The sequence below is a fragment of the Diadema antillarum genome, unplaced genomic scaffold (genome assembly GCF_040938485.1).
Source record: "Diadema antillarum isolate AM-2024a unplaced genomic scaffold, OU_Dant_1.0 seq00000491_RagTag, whole genome shotgun sequence".
Lineage (NCBI taxonomy): Eukaryota > Metazoa > Echinodermata > Echinoidea > Diadematoida > Diadematidae > Diadema > Diadema antillarum.
The window spans coordinates 152448-175859 of NW_027271452.1; the positions used below are offsets into that span (position 1 = coordinate 152448).

At 38.0% G+C, this 23412-nt stretch overlaps 1 protein-coding gene across 1 annotated transcript in view; it reads left to right on the top strand.

The window, feature by feature from the left end:
• The window catches only part of LOC139733788 (protein unc-80 homolog), a 50169-nt gene that overhangs the window by 26038 nt on the left and 719 nt on the right, over nucleotides 1–23412 (top strand). The window contains exon 6 of the mRNA XM_071644593.1: nucleotides 19795–19983. Within this exon, the coding sequence (XP_071500694.1) occupies nucleotides 19795–19983 (189 nt within the window). The remainder of the gene's footprint in view (nucleotides 1–19794; nucleotides 19984–23412) is intronic.

A 23412-nucleotide genomic window follows, 5' to 3' on the forward strand; every position in this document is an offset into this window, starting at 1 on the left:
ATTTGCAGGTGCATGTGGAAGCCATTTAAAAGCAGTATCTGAATTAAAAGGCAATACCCAGTAAATTATAGTTTCACTGCAAACTCTCCCCCGTGAAGAGATGCATCAGACATGCATAGTTTTGTTGTTGTTGTTGTTAGAAATGGAAGTTTCTTGTGTGTTTCCTTGTTCAAATCTATTTATGAACAGGTGTTTGATATATTTGTAAACATTTTGATATTTTGTTCTGAGGTGCATGTTATCACGCAGAAGCAACATATATTTCAGTGAAAGATTAGTGAATATGTTACCCTTCACACGCAAACAAGGGGGGGGAGCAACTGAATAGCAGAACAGGAGAAAACATCTATCTGCGAGTAAAAAACAAATTTTGTGCCATAAACCCTATGATGATGATAAAAGGGGGATTACTTAAACACCCCTAATCAGTTTTGCGATTTGCGCCGATGAGTTTCCGGTCTGGCAGGGCGACAAAATCAGATCCCATTGTTGTCTCCGCACACGGCGTTACACACGATGCTGTGTCCATTAGGCGGCACAGTGCACAGCGAGTCATTATTTATTGCATGCATGGATGACATCATATGCACACACATACACACTCACAGAGACTCACACGCTCACAGATTTCCTTCAGCCTCAATTACTGGTTTCAGCCGGTGATGATTTGGATCCACACATGTTGACCGTCGAGTTAGTCGAGCAGAATACGCGGCTTGCAAATTCTGCGGTTTTCCCATCAGGCACGCATTACCCTTTAGGATGGTTTTTAGTAGATCTACTTGTAGGTCTGGATTTAATGTTGGGCATCACAGCAGAGCAGATTGTCGTTAGATATTTCACAAATTTATTTGGAATATTATCTGCTATGCCCAAATGTGCACTGATTTAAAGGCAATGTTATCATAAAGCAGTAATCTATGGAAGTTCTTGAACTCCGACATGGCAAATTCTTGCTCAATTTTATCTCAAGTCACTTCATAGCTTCTTTGGAGTCAGCATAGAATTACAGAAGTGGAATCATCAGCACACTGGGGGAAAAGTTTGAGTTTGTGTACAATTCATACCCATTCTTCACACCCAGAATGTTAATCTAGTTTCATTGTACAGCACACACCAGTGTAGACACGAGGTTTATGAAGTGATATTTCAGTAATTTTCTTTCCCACTTTACAACCATCAAAGAGGTCTCCTCATGCTCACATTTGATAATGGCCTGTGCAAAGTACTTAATTTTGTCATGTCATTTCATATCTCCTTTAGATGTAACAGAGTATGGAAACTGACTTGTCTTTACATCAGAGGAAAATTCTTGCAATCTCATTTTTTAACAAATTTAATGTTCAAAATATCTATCTAGTTGTCTCATGCGCAACACATACTATAAGTATGAGGCTAATTTTCAATTACTGTAGTGGTTCCTTTTCTAATCCAAGACATCCCTCATGTTCGTGTGTAATAATGACCTGTACTAAAATGCCTGACATATCCTTCTGTGTTTCTGCAATTATGTAGAGCAATTTAGTAGAGATGCAACTTGTTCATTATATCAGTACCATCGAATGAATATGTTGATGATGAGTGTTTAATAGTTTTTAAGCACACAGTGTATCTATTGTATGCTGTTAAGATTTCCTCCATATCATTTCTAATTGTGATATTTTCATAAATAGAACTGTAACCCTTAATTGTATCATGACATGAACCTTGACTGTTCATGATGATATCTTTCAATCTATTCCATTAGATTTAAGTGGTCAACGTTTAAACATGTGTATGATTAATGTACTCTGCCTGTGGGGTGAGGGGTAGGAGCAATTTTGAACAAAGTGGTTGGAGTGTTTTCACTTGATATGCACTTCATCTATAGGAATGTCAAATCACACTTATTAAAATTCCATTGTGGTAACAACTTTATCTTTCATTGACCTACGTCCAAGCTGTTGAAGGAAAATTTAATGGTTATTAATTAAAACTGAACTGTCAACTTCACCCTTGATAAAAAGTAGGTATGCTGTCATCTCGATGGTAGACAAAAAAGCAAAACAAAACAAAACAAAACAAATCAAACCATCAAACATTCCAGGCATACACTTGTAATCTGCAGTCGGAATTAAACATTCACACATTCCAAGTTTTCAGCATGTGGATCGTAGGAATGGCTTACTGTGAAAACATCATGTAAGTCAACAATTTTCATTCCCAAAGATGTACGGGCATAATAATGAGGCACCGATAGATTTATTCGGATCGTAAATGCCTGAAACGGGCTCTAGAGGCAAGAGGGTTATACGGGCACCATTTTATGGGAGTTTCATCTCATGGCAGCTGACTTTAAGAACACATCCTCCGCATCTCATGACATGTAAATTCAGGCAAAACCTCGAGTCTGGAGGCCGGGGCATGGAGTGGAGACAGGAAAAATGGAGATGAGGAAGAAAGTGTGTGTGTGTGTATGTGTGTGTGTGTGTGTGTGTGTGTGTGTGTTAATATATGTGGATATGTATGTGTGTGTGTGTGTCTGTACATGTGTGAAACACCAGTCCCTCCGTACACACAGAGACTGCATGCCTAGTGATCCTGTGTGCGAGTGTGTGTGTGTGTCTGTACTTGTGTGTGTCTGTGCATGTGTGAAACTGTCATTCCTTGCAGACAGACTACACGCCTAGTGTGTGTGTATGTGTGTGTGTGTGTGTGTGTGTGTGTGTGTGTGCTCACAGAGTGCTGAATCTTCGCTGTCTGGCTTTCTTCTGAGATATTGGGGGGGGGGGGGGGGAAGGGCAGGGCCAGGGAAGGAAAGAAAGAGAACCAAAGCATTGCAAATGGATGGATGGATGGATGGATGGATGGGGGAGATACCGGTATTGCATATTGCCTGGCTTCAGCAAATAGCAGCGTGGGGCATCCCATATTGCACTGGCATTCTCTGGATAAATTAACATACAAATTGGTTGCGGGGCTGTTAGAAGGCAGGAAGAAAATCAGCAGACTGCAAAGAAGCCAAGCGTTGCTCAAGAAGCAGAATATTGGGGGTGGGGTGGGGGTGGGGGTGGGGTAAGGGGTTTGTTTGCTGGCAGTGTGTCACAAAGAGCTGTTTTCCAATTGGCTTTATGCACCAGTGTTCAGATTTACAGCGCTCAAGTTTGAGTGATGTAATAGAGGTCATTTGAAAGTTGAATATGTTTACCCTTCTCCCTAGCTTCTCTCTCTCCTCTCCTGTTGGTATTAAATTCCTAACATTTTTGTTTTCATTTGTTTGCTCCGCCTTGGTACGGTGTCCGACCTTAACCCTCTCTGTGCCAGGGACTTTTGACAGTGTGTACAATGCTATGATGGGGTTTTCTGTGTAAATTGACACTTGAAGTACGCAAAGGGTTAAACCATATCAGTCTGCCAACAGTGAGTTTGCAAAGGCTGTGTGTCTTGGGCAGTTTAAAAAAAAATGCTTCAAATAACAACAAAAAAGAGTAATTCATGTAACTTAGTTTACTGTTCATTATGTGTTGTAAATAGGTAACAAAATCAAATACTGGTAGAAGATAAAGTACTAATTGTCCCTTCAATAACGTGTTCTAATATAGAATGATATTGCAGAAGGGTCCTATTTGCATTATCACATGTGCTCATGAGGATTACTAAGTAATCTCTAATTTCTCGTTAATTGCTTCCTTATCTACTGCAATTTTCCCCCATCCTGCTTCAGTTGAAAAAATAAAAATGAAATTAAAAAAATCCCAATTCTAGGGAGCATTTAGCCAATTATACAGTGAGTACAATGCCCCATATTTGTCTCTGTTAATTTTGCCACAAATTCTATGACATGGCATATCCACATGCTTTGACTGCCCTGCAAATCATATAGGCTGATTTTTTACCAGTGGTTTGTGAGATACATAACAAAAGTAACCTGTAACCATTTTGCTCTGGCAAAGTTAAAGGCATTTTTTACCATTTGTAGATAAAACAAAAACCCAGCTTTAGTGCTTCAAAATAGTTCTAAAATGTGAGTTAAGGATAGAAACAACCAATGTAAAAATGTCAATCAGTATAATCAATATTAAGTATTGTTAAATATACAAAATGAATTGAATTGAATTGAATTGAATTGAATTGAATAACTGAAACTGCACTGGTCTTGCACTCGAGACACAGTGAACAGTTCCAGCACGTTTATTTTCATATTTCACTTGACATCAAAATACATCCAAAAAAGAATACAAACCAAGCAAGATACAAAACATGTCATACGTCGGGACATGAACAGAAAGTGCGTCAGCATTCATAATGTACATAAGACTAATTTTCTATAACTTGTGAAATATGATGGAACCGCAAAAGCAAAGCTTGTAAGCGCAGGTTCCATGAAAAAATACCGGTGTAAATTTGCTATGCAATCAATGGAGATAGGACACAAAGTAATAATGACGAAACGATATGAAAGCTAAAATATTAAAGTACAAAGGGAAAAAGAAATAAGAGAATAAAGAGAAAAGGTGAAAAACAAAAAAAAAACAAAAAAACAAGAACCCAAAGAATAAGAACTGAGTGAAAATATGGCATATAGGTACACAAGTATATACGTGCACATTATCTATAATCAACTTCATAGTGAGTTCTAAATGTTGATACAAATACGGATGCAGTGATTATATAACGGGAGCATAAACCAGAAATATACATTGAACGAGGATACTGCGCATATAACATATTGAAATATTCTAATCAGACTGATTATATTCATTTATTAACATTAATTTCAATTTTTGTTTAAATGTAAACATACTAGAACAATTGATTAAATCGGCGGGAAGATCATTCCAGAATTTAGGTCCGGTAAAAACAATTGTTTTTTGAGCAAGGAGTGTGCGGGTACGTGGAAGGTGAAATGATTCTCTTTGTCTTGTGGGGTAAGCATGGACGGCATAGTTTTTCTGAAACATATGAGTAAATACGTCAGGCAAGCCGTTGGCTGATAACTGAAACATAAATGTGCCTAAGTTGTATAAAAACAAGTCAGCAACCTTAAGGAGTCTGTTTTCAAAGAAGAAATCATTCGTGTGACAATAATAATCGGCTAGATTTACTGAACGAATAGCCCGTTTTTGTAGTTTGAAAATTTTATCAATGTATAATTTGGCACAGTTTCCCCAGGCAAGTATTCCGTAACAGAGGTAGGGTAAAATGAGCGTTGAATATAAATTTTTCAAAATATACTTTGGAAAAAAATGTTTTAGCTTATCTAAAATCCCAGTATTTCTCGAAAGCATTTTAGATAAATAATTTATATGATATTTCCATGTTAATTCATGGTCAATATGAAGACCTAAAAATTTAAACGATTCAACTTGAATCAAACAATCATTATTCATTTTTATATCGCCAGGCAAATGGATCACAGAATTACTAAATAACATATAAACAGTTTTGTTTATATTAAGAGACAACTTGTTTGCTTGGATCCACATTTGAACCGACTTTAATTCTCTGTTCACTACATCTAAAAGGGTTGTTGGGTTTCGATGGGAAAAAAAGATATTAGAATCATCGGCAAAAAGAAGAAAAGATAAAACATTAGATGAATTTTTGAAATCATTTATATAAAGAATAAACAAAAGTGGGCCTAAAAGGGATCCTTGAGGGACCCCACAAGATAGTGTTTTTAAGTTGGAACTGAAGCCGTTGATATTTACAAACTGTTTCCTGCTAGTTAGGTAGCTCCTGAACCAGTCCAAGGCCTTTCCACGTATCCCATAGTGCGAGAGTTTGTATAACAAAATACCGTGATCGATAGTGTCAAAGGCCTTGGACAGGTCCAGGAATATACCAACAGTATGTGACGAGTCGTCAATAGCGTGGGCTACTTTATCGATAAAAGCAAGCACAGCATGAGTAGTAGAGTGTTTTTTCCTAAATCCAAATTGAGACTCACAAAAAATATTGCATTCGTTTAGGAACTTAATTACACGAGAATATATCAACTGTTCAAGAATCTTAGACATCGCCGTCAAAAGAGAAATTGGACGATAATTACTTACATCTTGCTTTTTACCTTTTTTGTAAATCGGAACAACTTTAGCAATTTTCATTTGACTAGGCACTATGCCAGTAACAAGGGACAGATTGAATATATGTGTTAAAGGAGACAATATTGCCGATATAATATTTTTCAGTAAAAAATTTGTAATACCATCATGTCCAGCACTCTTTTTTGCTTTCAACTTGAGAACTACATCCCTGACCTCGTATTCTTGGATGGGAGTAAAAAACACAGATTGAGGATTTGGATCAGTTAGAAAATAATGAAATGCTTTATCTGTTACTGGGATATTACTAGCAAGACTGGGGCCTAAATCAACAAAAAAATCATTGAACGCATTAGCAACATGCACCGGATTTTGAATCAAGATACCGTGCTGAGATATTTCCTTCACTTGTTCCGATTTATCTTTAACTCTGAGAACTTCATTAATCACCTTCCACGTACTCTTGGTGTCATTTTTGTAAAGGTCAAACTGCCTCGTGAAATACCTCCTCTTAGCAAATCTCAAAGTTGTTGTAAGAATATTACGATAACGTGCATATTTACCTTTCGTATTTTCATTCGAATTCCTCTTGTATTTACAAAATAAATTATTCTTATGATTGATAGACTTAAGGAGGGATTTGGTGATCCAAGGCATTCTTGGTGTTTTTTTATAGGTAGAACGGGTGGACTGTCGTAAAGGAATAATTTCATCATAAAGCCTAGAAAATTTATCCAAAAAAATGTGAAATGCAGTTTCTGCATCATTATCAATACCAAAAACTTCTTCCCAGTTAGCAGTCAACAATCTCTCCCTGAGTCTATCGATGTTGCTCTCAGAAAAATCACGAAAAGTAAATCTTTGAGTCTTAAGACAGCAGCTTTTCACAAGAGGAACCTTGGCGTATATCGGGAAATGATCAGATATATCAGATACTATAACACCAGATGATACAAACGAAATATCGTTAGAAAAAATATTGTCTATCAAGGTGGATGATGTATCAGTCACACGGGTAGGTTTTCTAATTAACGGTATAAGATATTTGGATAACATCAGGTCTAAAAATTCTTGGCAGTGGACATTTTCATTGTAATGAAGCAAATTCAAATTAAAGTCCCCCATGATAAAAATATTCTTTTGGTGTAGGGAAGGCGTTAGCAACAAATCAGAAAACGTTTCAAAAAAGTCCCGGAAATTGGAAGAAGGTGGCTTATAAACTTCACCAACTACAATATTCTTTTGTTTTGATATTTCAATTTCAATAAAAATACATTCCAAACTATCACACATTATATTTAAATCCTTCAATATTTTAACTTCCAAATTGTTTGTAACGAAAAAACCTACACCACCCCCTCTCCTATCAAGCCTACTATTCGAATGAAAAGTATACCCTGGAATAGAATAAAATGAAGACGGCAAATTGTTTATCCAAGTCTCTGATACACCAATAACAGAACAATCAGATCTCACTTGATTTAAAAATGTTTCCAGCTGATCAATCTTTTTATTAAGACTTCTGATATTATAATGCAAAAGAAGAAGTTCACTCACAGGAGTCTTTTGCATTTGTTCAATCATTTCATTCACGGAATAATAATTAGTGGTGATGTTGTAAGCTAACCGATCATTGGGATCAAAATCAAATCGCAGCTCAGGTGTGGCCGTGTAAAGGGACGATAAAAATACAGGGTTATGTGTTAACAATGTTAACAATAGTTGTAATAAAATTGTTTCTAGAATAAACTGTCTACAGTTGTGGTTTATTGAGAAAAATAGTGATATTTCCTTATTTCTTAGGCATTATTGCAAAAATTTTCATATGGTAGGATGTTTTGTGATACAACTAGCCTAAGCATATGCATCAAACGTGATAACTTGGAACATTTTCTAAATCTCTGCCCCAATGGTAAACAGTACCTTTAATACATATTGCTGTTGGGATGACAAAACCTCATATCTCAGATATGTCAAGTGTTCAGGAGAGCAAATAAACATGCCAGCCAAAGCATTATAACAAATGGGATAGCCTTTCGTTTGACATGCTGTGGTGGCTTCATCTTTGGGGTAACACAGCTAGGATTTGGACAGGATGTCACTGAACTGATTTTCTGACAATTTATCCAAAAAATCAATTTCACTGAAATTTGACATACAAAGTCTTGTCACCTCAGCAACAAATTAAGTAAATGTTCCCCCCCTCCAAAAAAAAAGAGCAAAATTAGGTGCTTAGGTTGGAAAAAAGCCCCATATTTTGTATCTGTTCTAAAAAAAGTCAAAAGTTGAATGTATCAAACACCTACTGGCTGAATTTCAAAATCTTGGAACGTTTCCAAGATATAAAAATTGGAAGCTTTTTAATCTGGCATGGTATGGAAAATTATGGGGTACAAGACAGAGGATGTCTCTGTGTGGTTATTTCTTGCTGTGTCCCAAATTCACATAGGAAATCTGAATCAAATCCATGGTTTAGATTTTGTCCATGGACTATTCTAGACAAGTGCGAAACAGGTACACGAGTGTACAATGTATGCATTGCACGTGCATGTGTCAACATCGATGCATAATATTGGATGGCCATTACGTAGTTGTCATACATTTACGCAGTAAAATTTGTAAAACCATGAACTAGATGTAGACTGCCTTAGAGAATTCTGGCCTGTGAGGATCACAATGAAAATCATGCAGGAAAAGGGAATTGCTGTTGACATTTATGAAATATCAAAAGTCATATGACTAATAAGGGCTAGCCATTGTGGTCATTATTATTCAATTCCTTGTGGTTTTGTGTGGGTTGTTTTCTTGGGCTCATTACACCCACCCATTTTATCAAAAGATGCAAGCAAGCAAATGAGCAAACGTGGAACAGTCTTCAATTATTCAAGAAGAACAATTGAAAACAGCCATGCAGAAGGTGGTAGGTTACATGTCAGTGCTGCACGAATGGCTATTGTTGATGTTGCTGAAAAGAATGCACATTCACCCGAGCATTCCAATCTGCACCTGGTTTATAAAGGAATATTTATAACACAGTTTTCATGAAGCCCTATCCAGGTTTTCAATATTTCAGTTGTGGATCAATAATTTCAAGAGAAGAGCTGTGTTCAGGGGGGGGGGGGGGGGGGTTTCATCAACGCTTGTCAGCGCCGACAACTGTCGCCGTGCAGTATCTACATTACAAGCCATACAAACACAGCTCAGGTTAAACCAGACTCAATAACATAAAATGGCTCTGCCTTTCAGTGTAGACTGTGTTCCTACCCCCTCCCCTCCCCCCCACCCATCTTCATATTTCCCCTTCTCAATGATGCAAGTAACATAGCAATTAATCTATCGCCTCCTTCATGGCAAGCCCGCGGCATTGCATCTGCGGCTTGTGTCACAGCTATAGGTTTGCCCGGTAAAGACAGGAGAATATCCCGAGTATGTTTCCATGGCAACAGGATGTGGTGAGGCAGGGTGTATTGTGAAGACGATTCATATTCATCGGCAGAGAGAGCCAAGATGGTTTTTGACAGGAAAAAAAATAAGAGGGATAAAAAAAGGGGGCGAAGATGAAGGGTATACTATTGCAGTAGCAGGTCCCGTCCACAAAAGATGTCCACCGGAATATGGGCAGGTGCATTATTAACTGCACAGCTGCATTACACAAGTGAATCTGTTATTGCTGTATTTCATTTTCATCTATACTGCAGTTTAGATAGTATTTAGATGACCATCTATATTCAAGTGTAACATTTACTGCAACGTATTTACATTTTGAACTGGATTATACTCTCTGGTATTTGAAGTTTGACACAAGTCTTTTTAGAAAGCATTTCTTTTTTTAAATGAAAACTTGATTTCTAAAATGATTCATTTTTTGGAACAGACTTTTTTTTTATTTTGTCTTTCAGAGAATTGCTTTATTTGTAGTTTACATTTTGTTTTGGGATGAAAAGAATTCTATTTTCTCTGGATATGTGAGAACGCTACATAAAGTTTGAAATCAGCTTTTACACAGAGCTCTACATCTTTAACTGATGTACTTCTTTTCAATACCTGTGATAATAGTCCACTGCAAGCCAGTGGTTGAGAGAGAGACTGAATACTGCACTTGATTATTCGTGATTCGATTTACGCATAGATATATGCAGTATATTTGTACTCTGACTTTATAAATACCTTGCTGTATTGGTGAATTTCATGTGAGGTCACATTTATCAAACCAAGACCAGAAATGATGACAGTTGTGGGGCCGTTTTTGAAGATGCTCAAATGTGAAAAATGCTTCAAAAGTATACTGCATATATGCGACCCTGCATCACAAAACGCACAGAAAGTCGCCAGACATGAAATTTTAGTTAAGAGAATAATCTACAAGAGTAGACTTTAAGCTTTAAAATGATGTATAACTCAAATCAAATGGACTCTCCTAACCTATCTAAATATTGGAAAGAAAACACACACTCAGGAAAAGTGTGAACTGAGAAAAGAGACTCTGAAGTGCAGTGTCTATTCAAGCGCTAAATCTTTACCAAGCCGCGCTGTGCAACGAATGGAACAAAAAACACCAGAGTAACAACAATGAAGGGATTATCAGATTAACCTGAAATTGAGTGTGCCTAATTAACACATGTTGTTCATAATTGATGCCAACTTTCAAAGCAGTAGCATCATCCTTTCAAAAGTTATTAGAGTTGAAAGTGAAGAGTGTGTACAAGGTTTTTAAGAAATGAAAAAGGGACTCTAAAAACACACCTACTGACACTATTCTACCAAAAAATGTTCAAGATAAACTGCTAAAAAACACACTTTCCTGCCCGTTTTATGATCCCAAATTTTAGCATAATGTAGAAGAAGATTTCCTCTTTCAGAATATATGAAAAAGTCAAGATCGGTTAGGTTGACCCATTTCACCTATTTTCAGTCCTAACACAAAATCAGTGTGTGCGACTTTTTGTTCGTTTTGTGGTGCACGGTCACATATAATGATCATCTATGAAGACAGTAACTTGACAATCATGAAACTGGGCTGCTTTGCTGAGAGACATACTGCATTGTATAGACTACTCTTTTAATAAGATACATCACATTCAGCATGACATTTATGCAATTAGATAGAAAAGACAGAAGTAAATGAGAGCAAAGCAAAGTATTTTTACTCAGTAATGGAGATGTGTTTACTTTGTGACGTGGATTTGTTACACCAAGGCGTCTGTGCTATTTTTTGGATCAATTGTTAAGTGGAGAAAGATATCCATTAGCATGTGTACATGCCTTTCGATGCGTGCAGTGCAGAAAGTAGTACACTGTGTACATGTAATTACTTCTAATGTGCATGACATTGAACAAGATTTATTCCATATCCAGACGCACTGTTCCATGTAACAATAGTAGAGAAAACATGAGTAGAATAGAAAGTGACTGGGAGTGCGAATGCAAATGCAGTACATGTTTATAGTGTCTATTGGTGTAACATGTATAATAATTCTTATATGCAGTGTGTGTTTGTATGTTGGTCCAACATGAAAATGTATGATTTTTATGCATGTTTGTGTATGTGTGTTTGTCTGTGGGTTTGTGCATGTGTGTGCATGTGTGCGAGTGACGTCTCAGCATGCTTCTGTGTGGGTGGGTTAATCATTTCCTTGTGTGCATGTGTGTGTGTGTGTGTGTGTGTGTGTGTGTGTGTGTGTGTGTGTGTGTGTGTGTATTCCTATGAAAATATGTACCTCAGTACCTGTAGTCTAAGAATCAAAAACTGTCTAATGACCAGGAAAGTGGATTCAGACTATCTCATCTTCCTGTTATGATAGGATTGGATAGGATAGGATAGGAGCAATTACAGTATTCACAAATTGCTCTGTTATTCATGAATTTACTTCCAATTTTAGTGAAGCAATACTATCTACAATAAGTAATCTTTCATAATAGTGAACATCATTACTTTTCTCAAAGTAAAATTTGTAGATTTATTATACATGTAACTTCGGCCATTACTCTGCATAATATCATTTGACACATTGTAGAGAACATTGTCAATATCATTTTGTTCTTGGCAGTTTTTGTGCCTTTCACGAATGTCTGCAATTAAATCAAATTGTTTACAAATATCAATAAATCTTTGGAACATGTGAAATTCACAGGTCAGTTACGTCAAGTTTGGATCAGGTGGAAGATTGCATTCATTATAAATAGTTGTTTTTTTGGTGTGTGTGTGTGTGTGTGTGTGTGTGTTTTACTTTGTCAGCTCCAGATGTTATTGATGTATATACCAGTGAAATATCACAGCTCACTGGTACAAATTGGCAACTTGGGCATGTTTAACAAATGTACAATTGTACTTGCCCAAGAGCAGACAAAGAGTCAAAGACAATGAGCCCTGATTGCTAATTGAGCCACTTTTCCAAATTCTAAGAACTATACATTTTACAGATATTTACAGATTTGTAAGCTCCTTTCAGATGCGTTGGATAGCAGCTTGATTTGGGTTTGTTTGTTGTTGTTGTTGCTGTTTTTGTTCAAATAGATAAGACAAGGGAACATTATGGTGTAACTGCTAAATCTGGTTGATGTAGTCATATGTGCATTAAAACTTGGGGGGTTTTTTCAGTGAAAATGCACAAAAAGGTGTGAATAGTGATACTGACGGCAAAGAACAGACGCCCTAAACAGAGACTCCAACCCCAAGCACCTTCTGATCTGGAAATTCTCCCGCCCGAAACCCCTAGCAAACGGGAGACTCCAAGATGATGTGTGCAAAGTGCGAAGTACCTAGGGTTCTAGATGTTCGCTGGTGCTATCTAAGGCTTATTTTTTCAACATACGATAGCAATAAGTAAGAAATCCTTTCCAACGGGAGACACAGAGCCAGGGCGGGAGAAATCAAATCTCAAGCGGGAGAACGGGAGATTTTGCAAAAATGGGTTTTCGGCGGGAGATCTCCCGTCGAAAACGGGAGAGTTGGAGTCTCTGCCTAAATGCCTCAAGCCTTAATTGGTAGTGCGGCGCATTCGGGCTGGCGTCTATCCCGGGAGAACATCGTTGATCAGCTCCAAATGTAAGGTGGCGACCTTGAGTCTGCCGGTGGCGAAATGGCCGCCGGGAGGTTAATGATGATGCGCATTAGATAATAGCTTGATTATTTTTTCTCATTTATTGAAATCCCCTACTGATTAGGGGGCCTGGCACGTGTACAGTACAACTCCTTTGCACTTCACATACAGAGCGTGTCATTGCCATTCAGAAATGCACACTGTAGATGGCTGTGTGTTGAATGTGCCATAGATGGCTCTGTGTAGTATGCGTACATGTATTTGTAGCAAACACATACCCGGTAATGGTATTTGCCATCTTGTGGTGTTCTTTCCCCAATAGCCAACTTGCCAGTATTATAGATGTAATATTATTAAAGTGTTCTTATGTGATAACGATGCTGAATGACAATACATTGGTTTTTTTTTAACAACTCGGGTTAACTAAAAAAGAAATGAAAAACAAACAGAAAAAAAAAACTGCCATATAAGACTTAATGTGAACTTTGGCAAGTCTGTGGAAATTTGAGTTCACCCTCGGAATTTTAGCCCTGAATTTCACAAGCACTTGTAATTGAGTGCATTTTGAAACCATCTCTGACAAAAAAAAGAAGAAAATCCTTTTTAAACACAGAGGGCTGTTCATGAATTTTATGTGAAACCTAATGTCTGAAATGGAAGATTAACTTAAGTTTCTGCAGTAGAATTCCTTTAGATTAGGATTAACTAAGCCAATGCAGCAGACACATTTTCATCAACCTCAAAAATGAAATCACATCGATAGTCAACGTATTATTCTTTTGACCTTTGCAAATATTGAAGTAGATCAATAGAGTGAGCAGTCTGGCACATTGACAAAGTTTGCATACCGATGATGTGCATGTTTGCTTACATAATCTCTAGTGTATACATTACATCGCTTCTGCACTGAGGACATCAGAGATAAGTTTATCTTGCTAACCAATCCAAATATTTATAATGATCCTAATGCTGTTCATCTTCTCAGAGACAATGAAAACAGAGCGCGGTTTTAATTTTGATATGGCATCAGAGAAGAGTTATCGCACTATATAACAAATTACATTTACTAACCAAGGCTCCATGGCCACTGGTTATCCCAAGGAACATTGAAGGCATAATTTACCATTTGCAGATGAAACAAAAAACCCAGCATTAGTGCTTTTAAATAGTTCTAAAGTGTGAGTTAGGGATAGAAACAACTACTGTAAAAGTGGATATTTTCGCGTGACTAATTTTTCGCGCTTGGCCGGGTCGGAAGAGTTTCGCGTGTTTTTAATTCCGCGGAATCAAGACATCACGCACAGGCACATATGGCAAGCAAAAATATTTGCGTGCTTTTATTTTCGCGCTAGTTCCTGGTTGCGCGAAATGTGCGAAAATTTGAACACCGCGAAAATTTCCACTTTTACAGTACTGTAAAAATTTGAATCTGTATAATCAGTGTTAAGTATTGTTAAATACACAAAATGTGTACAATAGTTATAATAAGAATGTTTTCAGACTAAACCGTCTACAGTTATGGTTCATTGAGAAAAATACAGATATCTCCTTAAATATTTTAGGTTTTATTGCAAAAATTTTATATGGAAGGATGTTTTGTGATACAACAGATCTACACATATGCATCAAATGTGATATCTTGAACATTTTTAAATCACTGCTCCCAAAGGTAAACAGGACCTTTAATGTGTAAAAGGATGCTCAATGTGAGTATTGCTTGAGGTGAGAGTGGGGTGGAAGGGTTATTTGTTTTATGTCTGAATCTCTTGTGGCAGTGGGGGAGGGGTAGGGAGGGAGGACCTGAGATATTTGTTGATTGTAACAACAGTTTGACTGATTGTGATGAGTGTCAACAGAAGATAAAAACTTGGGCCAGCTTGGACTGTGGGGGGGGGGGGGGGGGTGGGGGAGGACTTCCACACCAAGTCAATAAAACGATAGTCTGGGCACTCGAGGGAACTCCCAGGGCATGGCTTACATATCGTACATCCTGCCACTGCTAGGGAGACTGTCACTAGGAGCTCTGTGTTTAGATGGCATCCCTGTAGCTTTTATGCCCCCATAAACCCTGACAGTGTAACCATAGTGAAATCGCACGCTCTGTGCACTAAACAGTAGACTGCATGTCATAATGTATGTTTTCAGAAACATGCAGATTAATATTTGATAAATGTATCCGTACACACTCCCAGTGAAGCAAATGGTGAAAAGCACATTGGAAATTTCTAGCTGCGGTAGTGCATTTAGAATTGGCAAGCAACATAGAATGCAACTGTGTCAGTGATTAGTTTTATATGACTGGTGTCAATTCCAGGATTTTATTGCTGATGGATATTCTTGAGTAAGGCTGCAGTTTGAATCAAAATAGAGTACATGATAAAGGTATTTATTTGTACATATGTATGATTACCATTATCTGTGTTTTTTTATGATGAGTTGTTTTCATGTTTTACAGCAAAGAACTGTCTGCTTTAGTTAATTATAGCTAATTATAACTCTTTGGATTGACAAGCAAATAATATTTCAGCACATTCCTCATTGATTTCAAGTTTAAAAAGAATTAACCATCCCCCCCCCCCCAATAAAAAAAGAAGAGGAAGAAGAAATTGACACAAGTAGCAGTCTCCTTGTATGGCTATTAAGTTAGAAAGGCATAAAATCTTATCACCTGGGTGGTGGGTATAAGCGCATATGTGCAAACATACCTAAACTCGTGTTTGCCCACAGCTTCCATTTCTAAATCAACACGCCTCCGCTCACAGGAGTGCAAGGGCGGAATATGGTATTAACAGGAGGCGCTCTGATGTTACCTATCACCACACCATAACGCGAAAGAAACCAGAGTTGCTTGCAAGAAATCGTCTCTTTTAAGTAATTTTTTGTGCGTCCGCGTGTTATGCATTATGGAAAATTCTGTATTTGACTCGGCTCTAGGGTGCCGAGTCACGTACCGCTCGAAAGAGACCTCATTGTGATGTGCTAAAGAGATTATCTCGTCCTGGTTGTCCAAACGGATTCAAATGAAATCAGACGGAGATAACCAAGTTCAGATGTGCATAATTTCAACTAAGACCTTTTCCAAATTCGTCACAGATGTATTGTGTCTACTGGCATAAGGAATGATACATAAGCATGCTAAAGTGCAATGATAGTTCTAATTACATATAAAAAGACTTTTTTTCAGTGTCAGTAGCCCCTTTTTTGATTGCCTTTCCTAGCTCTACATCACTTTGGCAGAGCTTTAATGTATGTCAATCATTTTGATAAATTTCAATTTTATTTGATTTTTGTGTAAAAAATAGATTGATGAATGTAAATACATTTTGGATATAAAAACCCCCCAAATGTAGTCCTGTATCTATCTCATATTGAATTTGAAGTAAGGGACAAAGGAATTTTTTCTGTCAGTTTTTATAACAATTAGAAGTGGATTCTGAAGACATTGAATAAAACTGAATTCTTTGTATCCCCCACCCCCGATAATACTACTTCTCTGGTGTCGGACTGTTTTTCCTGCGGTAGAGGCAGTTGTTCATTGTGTGTCCAGACGAGGCTCATGAAGTCAGCAATGTATGCGTCCCTGCTGGGTCATTAACGAGCCAGATTTTAGGCATGTCCTGGAGTGAGTCTACTGTGGACGGAGATGTGGTCTCTCATTGGTTTGACCGATCACACCACTCAAGACAATGGTATGCACAGCTAGCAGCCTTAATGGTGATGTTGATAATGACCATTGCGTGTCGAGCACATGTCGCTACAGTGAAGGAAAGCCCTGTGCTCTTGATAAATGGTAAAAGTACTGTATAGGGTCTGATCTACGTGATGCATTCAGCAAGTCTTATTTTTCTTTGCAAATCGTGACTTCCCGAAGATTTTAAGAGTGGTTGAATTTCTTATTGCGCTGTACAGCAATGAACATACAAATTTGTAGGGACCAATTTTGAAAATGTAACTGTCATTTAATGAGAATGAATGCATGTCCATGAAAAATAGGTAACACAAGAATGCTTGCCCATGTCTGTAGACATAGACGGGGAAAGTGCATGCATCCATTTACACAGTAGGTGCACAGAAATTTTGGCCTACTACACTGTATTATCATGCACCTTGCTCATGTCCTGTGTACTGCTTACCATTACATGTACATGTGCATGTAGCATTCATACTAGGATCAGAGTTGATACATGTATACTGATTTAAGAAATTTTGGAGAATGAATCTCCTGCGAAATACACATGTATGGCAAGGGAATCGGAAACGGTCATAAGTCATCATATGTGACACATATAGCATATTTTTTTTTGCAGTTACACATGTACATTTGTAGGATGCCAAGTGATATTTTACCACGTAGACACAATGTCCGTCTGTGTGTGAGAGAGGATTTGTTTCTATTGTGTTCATCATTAGTGTGCATATTATAGTTCAGTGTATTAAAGTGAAACAAACCCCTAAAACAAACTTCCATGATGCTGTCTTACTAAGACAAAGGAACCAACGAATCCCGTGGAATCATATTTGTACTGAGAAAGTTCAAAAGTTGACTTGTCAAAGGAAATAATATTCTGCTATGATATTTTGTTATTAAAGTACAATATTCAAATCGATATTTCAATGAAGTGTCAGATTATTGGTCAGATGCTGGATTCTTACAAGTATGTTGTTTGTTACATCAAAATTGTATGTATGATAAATATTGTGTAATATGTTATTTTATTTTTGTTCATACTGTTTTATGTGTTTATGTGTAAGACTTGAAACAAAAGGAATTTCAAGATGGCCAATAAGGACTGAAATTGAAGGTGACATTGACTATTATGCTATTTTGTATATAAAGATAAAACCATAGGTAAAAAGTGTACAATTTTGATAGATTGTTGCCACCAGAATGATGAAGCATACTCAGACATACATATACATGTACCTTCCCCTGAAATGTACAAAGGCTCCTGTGTACCAAGGGTGAGTTACCCTGGTATGTCTCTAGAGCAGTGTGAACATGCTTACTACTGAGCAGCCACCCACTTTGTACATGTACCAAATGTTTGTACAGACACTCATCAGTGGTAGATATGAACGCATTTCCATCCCTGCACACATCAGTGCGTGGGTATTAAGCCTTTGCTCATCAAAGGTGCACATTATGTAGTTGTCGCAGCACTACAATGCATTCCCCAGAAGTTTGTCTGGCATGTTGGGAGTTAAGTCATACCAGTGACAGGTGCAAACTGGCTTTGGTCATCTAATTTTATATGACACCCCTTGCTGTGGGATCAGAGGGCATACAGTGTATCAGGAGTAGATATGAACTCATTATTAGGTTGATTACAACACTAGAGTAGCCGGAGCATTGTGTAGCTTACAACAGCATTGGTGAAGATGCCAGTTATTTGATCTGCAGACCCAAAGTCCTTTTTTCCCCTGGTAATGTTTTTGCTTGTTTGTTTTTTTCTTCTGACTAATTATAGGAATAAAAAATGTTTTCTTTGGGGAAATGTTGACTGCGTTTGTACATGTAGCTCTCAACTAATCATGTCAATTGCCCGCAGTTTATTGTCATTGTAATTTGTGAACCAGCCAATTGCAATACTGGTATCACATTGTGGACCATATTCATTTATATCCTCATAAAAGGTATTTGTATGTCATGGAATACAGCATTTTTCTATATGGGCATTTGGTTTTCAACATCGATATCATAACAATATTATGTTTTGTCCTGTGATGCTGTGTAGACCAAGCACTGTACAGGCTATCATTAATGAGGGATATAATGATTCATATATATACATATGAAGACATTTATTTCTGTTTTATCAGTATATGTGTGCACTGTGTATAACCTGCTTCTTTTATGATGAAAAAACAAAACCCTTAAAGGGAATCTCTCCCCTAAAATTTAAATTTGAGAGGTGTGAGAGCATGTCTAAAGAACTCTAGAGAAAATTCTATCCCATCACAAAAAATCCCCCAAACTGTGAAATATAAATTTTGATAAATCAGCGCGCACTAGTGCGCGCTGCAATAGTAGCCGGATCTGAAAATAGTAGCTGCGCGTAGACCACTGGTGTGTGCACGTGTCCTTCGTTTGCCTCCGTCTGCACACAGCTATATCGAATACTGTCTATCGGTATCGCCTCATCGAGCCATATTATGCATCTGCACGAGTAGATGCTGCCGCGGCTGCCTGGTCAGTGGCCCGGCGCGGCGTGGCAGCACCAACCTAGATGCGTCGCGTATGTGGACATTTGCGTGCATTAGCATGTTCTGAGAGTACATGTATATCGTAGTACACTGATCGTACAGAAAATTATCGAACTATGCCACCGAATGCAGTTGATAATGCCAGACGGCTACTCTTAGATCAAGGCGCATGTAATTTTTGGCATTTTAGAGATTGCTCTATGTCTCTTTATATATTGCTATATCTCTGTATGTGAGTAACGTTGCACTCTTATATGTCATAGGGATATTACCAGTACAATAACCTACAATGTCAGAAAACTAAATTTATGTATACAGATACACTTTAACACGACCACCAGGTTCTTTTCTATCACCTCATATTCTTAGTGTGCAGGTAGTGTACCCTTACAGCTCTTATTTTATCTGATATATAAGATGAATTTAGTGAATTTCATGAATTTAGGCTCTATTTCCTGACAGTATTTCAATTAGACTTTCCTACTTTTTTTCACCCAAATGTATGGATCTTGTTGCCCTGACTCCAGGGGACCGACTCCGCAACTTGGGCCAGCACTGCCTCAACCGCATGTACAAGATCGACTCGTCCCAGTTCCGCCGCTACCTGCGGTACGTCATCTCCGCCCACCCACTAGAGGGCATTCTGGACTTTCTGCACGCCCTTCTCGGGTTCTGCGAGGACCCCTCGCGGCCAACGAGCATCAGACTTGGGGAGCGTGAGTCAATTTTCCCCGATTTCGCATCCATCCTCTTCTCTCCTCCTCCAAATATTTCTTGGCCCTTTCCTTTTTCCTTATTTTTCCCCCAAGCACGTGTGTCGTATTTAAATTGTATTTGTTTAAAGGGGAAGTCCAGATGATTTTCATAATTTCACATCATGTACTAGTAGTAGTACATACATTCACAGCTCCATGTATAGATTTGCAGAATTTATTGTGGTCATTGAGCAGAGAAACCAATACTCTGAAAAACCCAAAACAAATAAGTTACACTGAACAGGGATGATGACAAAGGAAGGTCACATATTTCAGAAATGTAGCAGTGTAATTCCATTACAATACAGCTTGCTTGACAAGTTTACCTGTGTGGAATTTCATGCATGCTTTCTTCTTTTGTTCTGCTTCCTTGAGCCCATTCTTATGGTGAAGCTGCCATGTCATTATCCTTGTTTATGATGATTTGCTTTAAATTTTGAAAACATTCTTATTCCTCATCTCAACCACTATAAATTCTGAAAACATGTACCAAGTATAACTAGTTTATAGTCGTTCGAATGTAAAAGTCTGAAAATCACGAGGAGTTCTCCTTTAAGTTTATTCAGATGCATTTCTTTGTAGTGCATGTGTCACATGAATCAACTTGAAGTGACTTGTTGATGTCCAAAGTTCCAGCTGTCGGTATGTCACCATGCATCAAACTCTGTCGTATCTTGGATTTGGCATTCCGAATATCGTCCAAATCCCTTCCTCTAGGCCTACTCCAATGCAGCTAAAGAGCATACTTTTGGAGCAGGAGAACATGTACAAATGCACTGTACATCTAGGCCCGAATTCACGAAGGTGGTACAAATGAAACCATGGTTTAAACCATGGACAAAAACCATGGAGCGCCAAGTGTCGCATGGAATGTTTCGTTACGAAATCAGTCATTTCATCGATGAAATGATTATTTTGTAACGAAATGACAACATTTTGTAACTACATGAACATTTCGTCCACGAAATGATAATTTCGTTAACGAAGCGGTCATTTTGTCGATGAAATGACCAATTTGGTAACGAAATATTCCGTGCGACACTTGGCGCTCCATGGTTTTTGTCCATGGTTTAAACCGTGGTTTCATTTGTACCACCTTCATGAATTCGGGCCATCTATACATCTAATGTCATTCCCTTGAGACCTTTCCAAGAATCGAGCCAACATGGAAATCCTGGTATAGTCTGAATCAATCCAATGTATAGCGTGTAAAGCATGTGTGTCTATCCATGTATAGAGAGGGTGTAGCATGTGTGCAGAGATGGAAACATGGTTCACATAACAGTCAGATTGAGTAGACATATCTTAAAGGGAGGGTACAGTATTGGTGGAGATGAGAATTGGGCTTTTAACTTTTTTGTGAGATACCAAAAAAGCACTTACGAAATAGTACAGATCATATCATTTTAAGAGGAATTCAAAGTTTATTCGATGAAAATCAGGTTTGGAATGACTGAAACATCCAAAAACAAAGTAAGACAAAGCGATCGTAATAAAGTGTTGGTCCCACACTTTACTAGAATCGCCCTGTTTTGGATATCTCAGTCATTTCAAAACCAATTTTCATCAAACAAGCGTTGAATTCCTCGTGGAATTACATGCTCTTTCATATTTCATATGAGGTTTCTCATAATCTCACCAAAAAATATTAGAAACCTGAAATTAGGTCTCAACCAAAACCATACGATCCCTTTAAGATGAAGCAAAGAATGACGTCATAGCACATCATAGGGAGGGAAAGTTGGTCTTCCTGTCTGCGCGGCAGACCCAGTTTGGTACATACTTCAAATATTTTCGAGTGGCGGCATTGAACATCTAGCAAATGAAATAAAATGATTTGTGACTTCATTCTCTTAAACCTCCTTGGTAATCCCCATCAAATATTACAAGTAGTCCAGGCTGTCTCAAAATCTACACCTCATATTTGGACACAGTGGCAATGTTTGCTCTCATCTTGTTTGAGCTCAGACATAGGCCTACAATTGTAGCAGCTTAACGATAATGGAGGGAGCTTTAATTTCTTGTGTAAATATCACATGGTATGGCAAGCTATGATGCATTGTCTGTGTTTACGCAAGTACTGTCTTTTTGAATGACAATTGATGGAACAATCATGTGTTTGCCATTGGTAGTCCTGATTGATCAACTTTGTGTGTGCGTCAGTGGTCGGACAGCGGAAATAGATAACTTATGTGTGTGTGTACCGATTCCTAAGCACGCAATTCAATGTGGTTGACTGCAAAATGTATACCAACTTATATGTACATCGTGGTGGCAGTTAATGCAGCCTTAAAGGGCCTGTACAGTACTGGTTGAGGTAGGGATTCATGTTTTGGACATTCCTAAGTGAGATAATGAAAAGCCTCTTATGAAATATGAAAGAGCATGTAATTTTAAGAAGGATTCTACATTAATTTGATGAAAATTGGTTTTCAAATGGCTGAGATATCCCAAAAAGTGCTAATAATAAAAGGCGACGTGCCCCAACTTTATTAGTATCTCTTTGTCAGAGACTCCAACCCAAAGCACCTTCTGATCTGGAGATTCTCCCACCTGAAACCCCCAGCAAACGGGAGATTCCAAGTTGATGTGTGCAAAGGGCGAAATTCCCAAGGTTCTAGATGCTCTCTGGTGCTATCTAAGGCTTATTTTTTCAACATACGATAGCAATAAGTAAGAAATCCTTTCCAACGGGAGAGACAGAGCCAGGGCGGGAGAAATTAATTCATAAGCGGGAGAACGGGAGATTTTGCAAAAATGGGTTTTCGGCGGGAGATCTCCCGTCGAAAACGGGAGAGTTGGAGTCTCTGCTTTGTTTCACCTTGTTTTTGGATATCTCAGCCATTTGAAAACCGATTTTCATCAAATAAACTGTTGATACCCCTTAGAACTGCATGCTCTTTGACATCTCATCGAGTGGTTTCTGAATATCTCGCAAAACGTTAAAAGCTAAATCTTCACCTCGACCAGAACTGTACACACCCTTTAATTGTCCTTGTAAAATATTACATTGTGATTGTGAATGAGTCCATATTTTTTTTATACATATGTTCTGGGGTTACAGTTTTTACCAATGAAGGAATCTTCATGCTGCTAGTAGAAGTGATCAGGACTCTCAGGCAATGGAATAATGCTGCTTTCATTGATTTATTTGGCCTATATATAGATCAAATATGAATCTGATTTATCCTATTTTTTGGCCGACATCGCGGCCCACCTGCTTGAGAAGCAGGGCACTAGACAACAGAGCTTTTGCCTGACAGCCAGTGCTGGTTCTAATCCTTTATAGGATGTTGTTGATTTGTCATACAGTGATTTAAAGAGTACCAATACCATGAGTATTATGTTTGCTATATTTGTAGGATGATATACAGTACGAGAGACATGCCC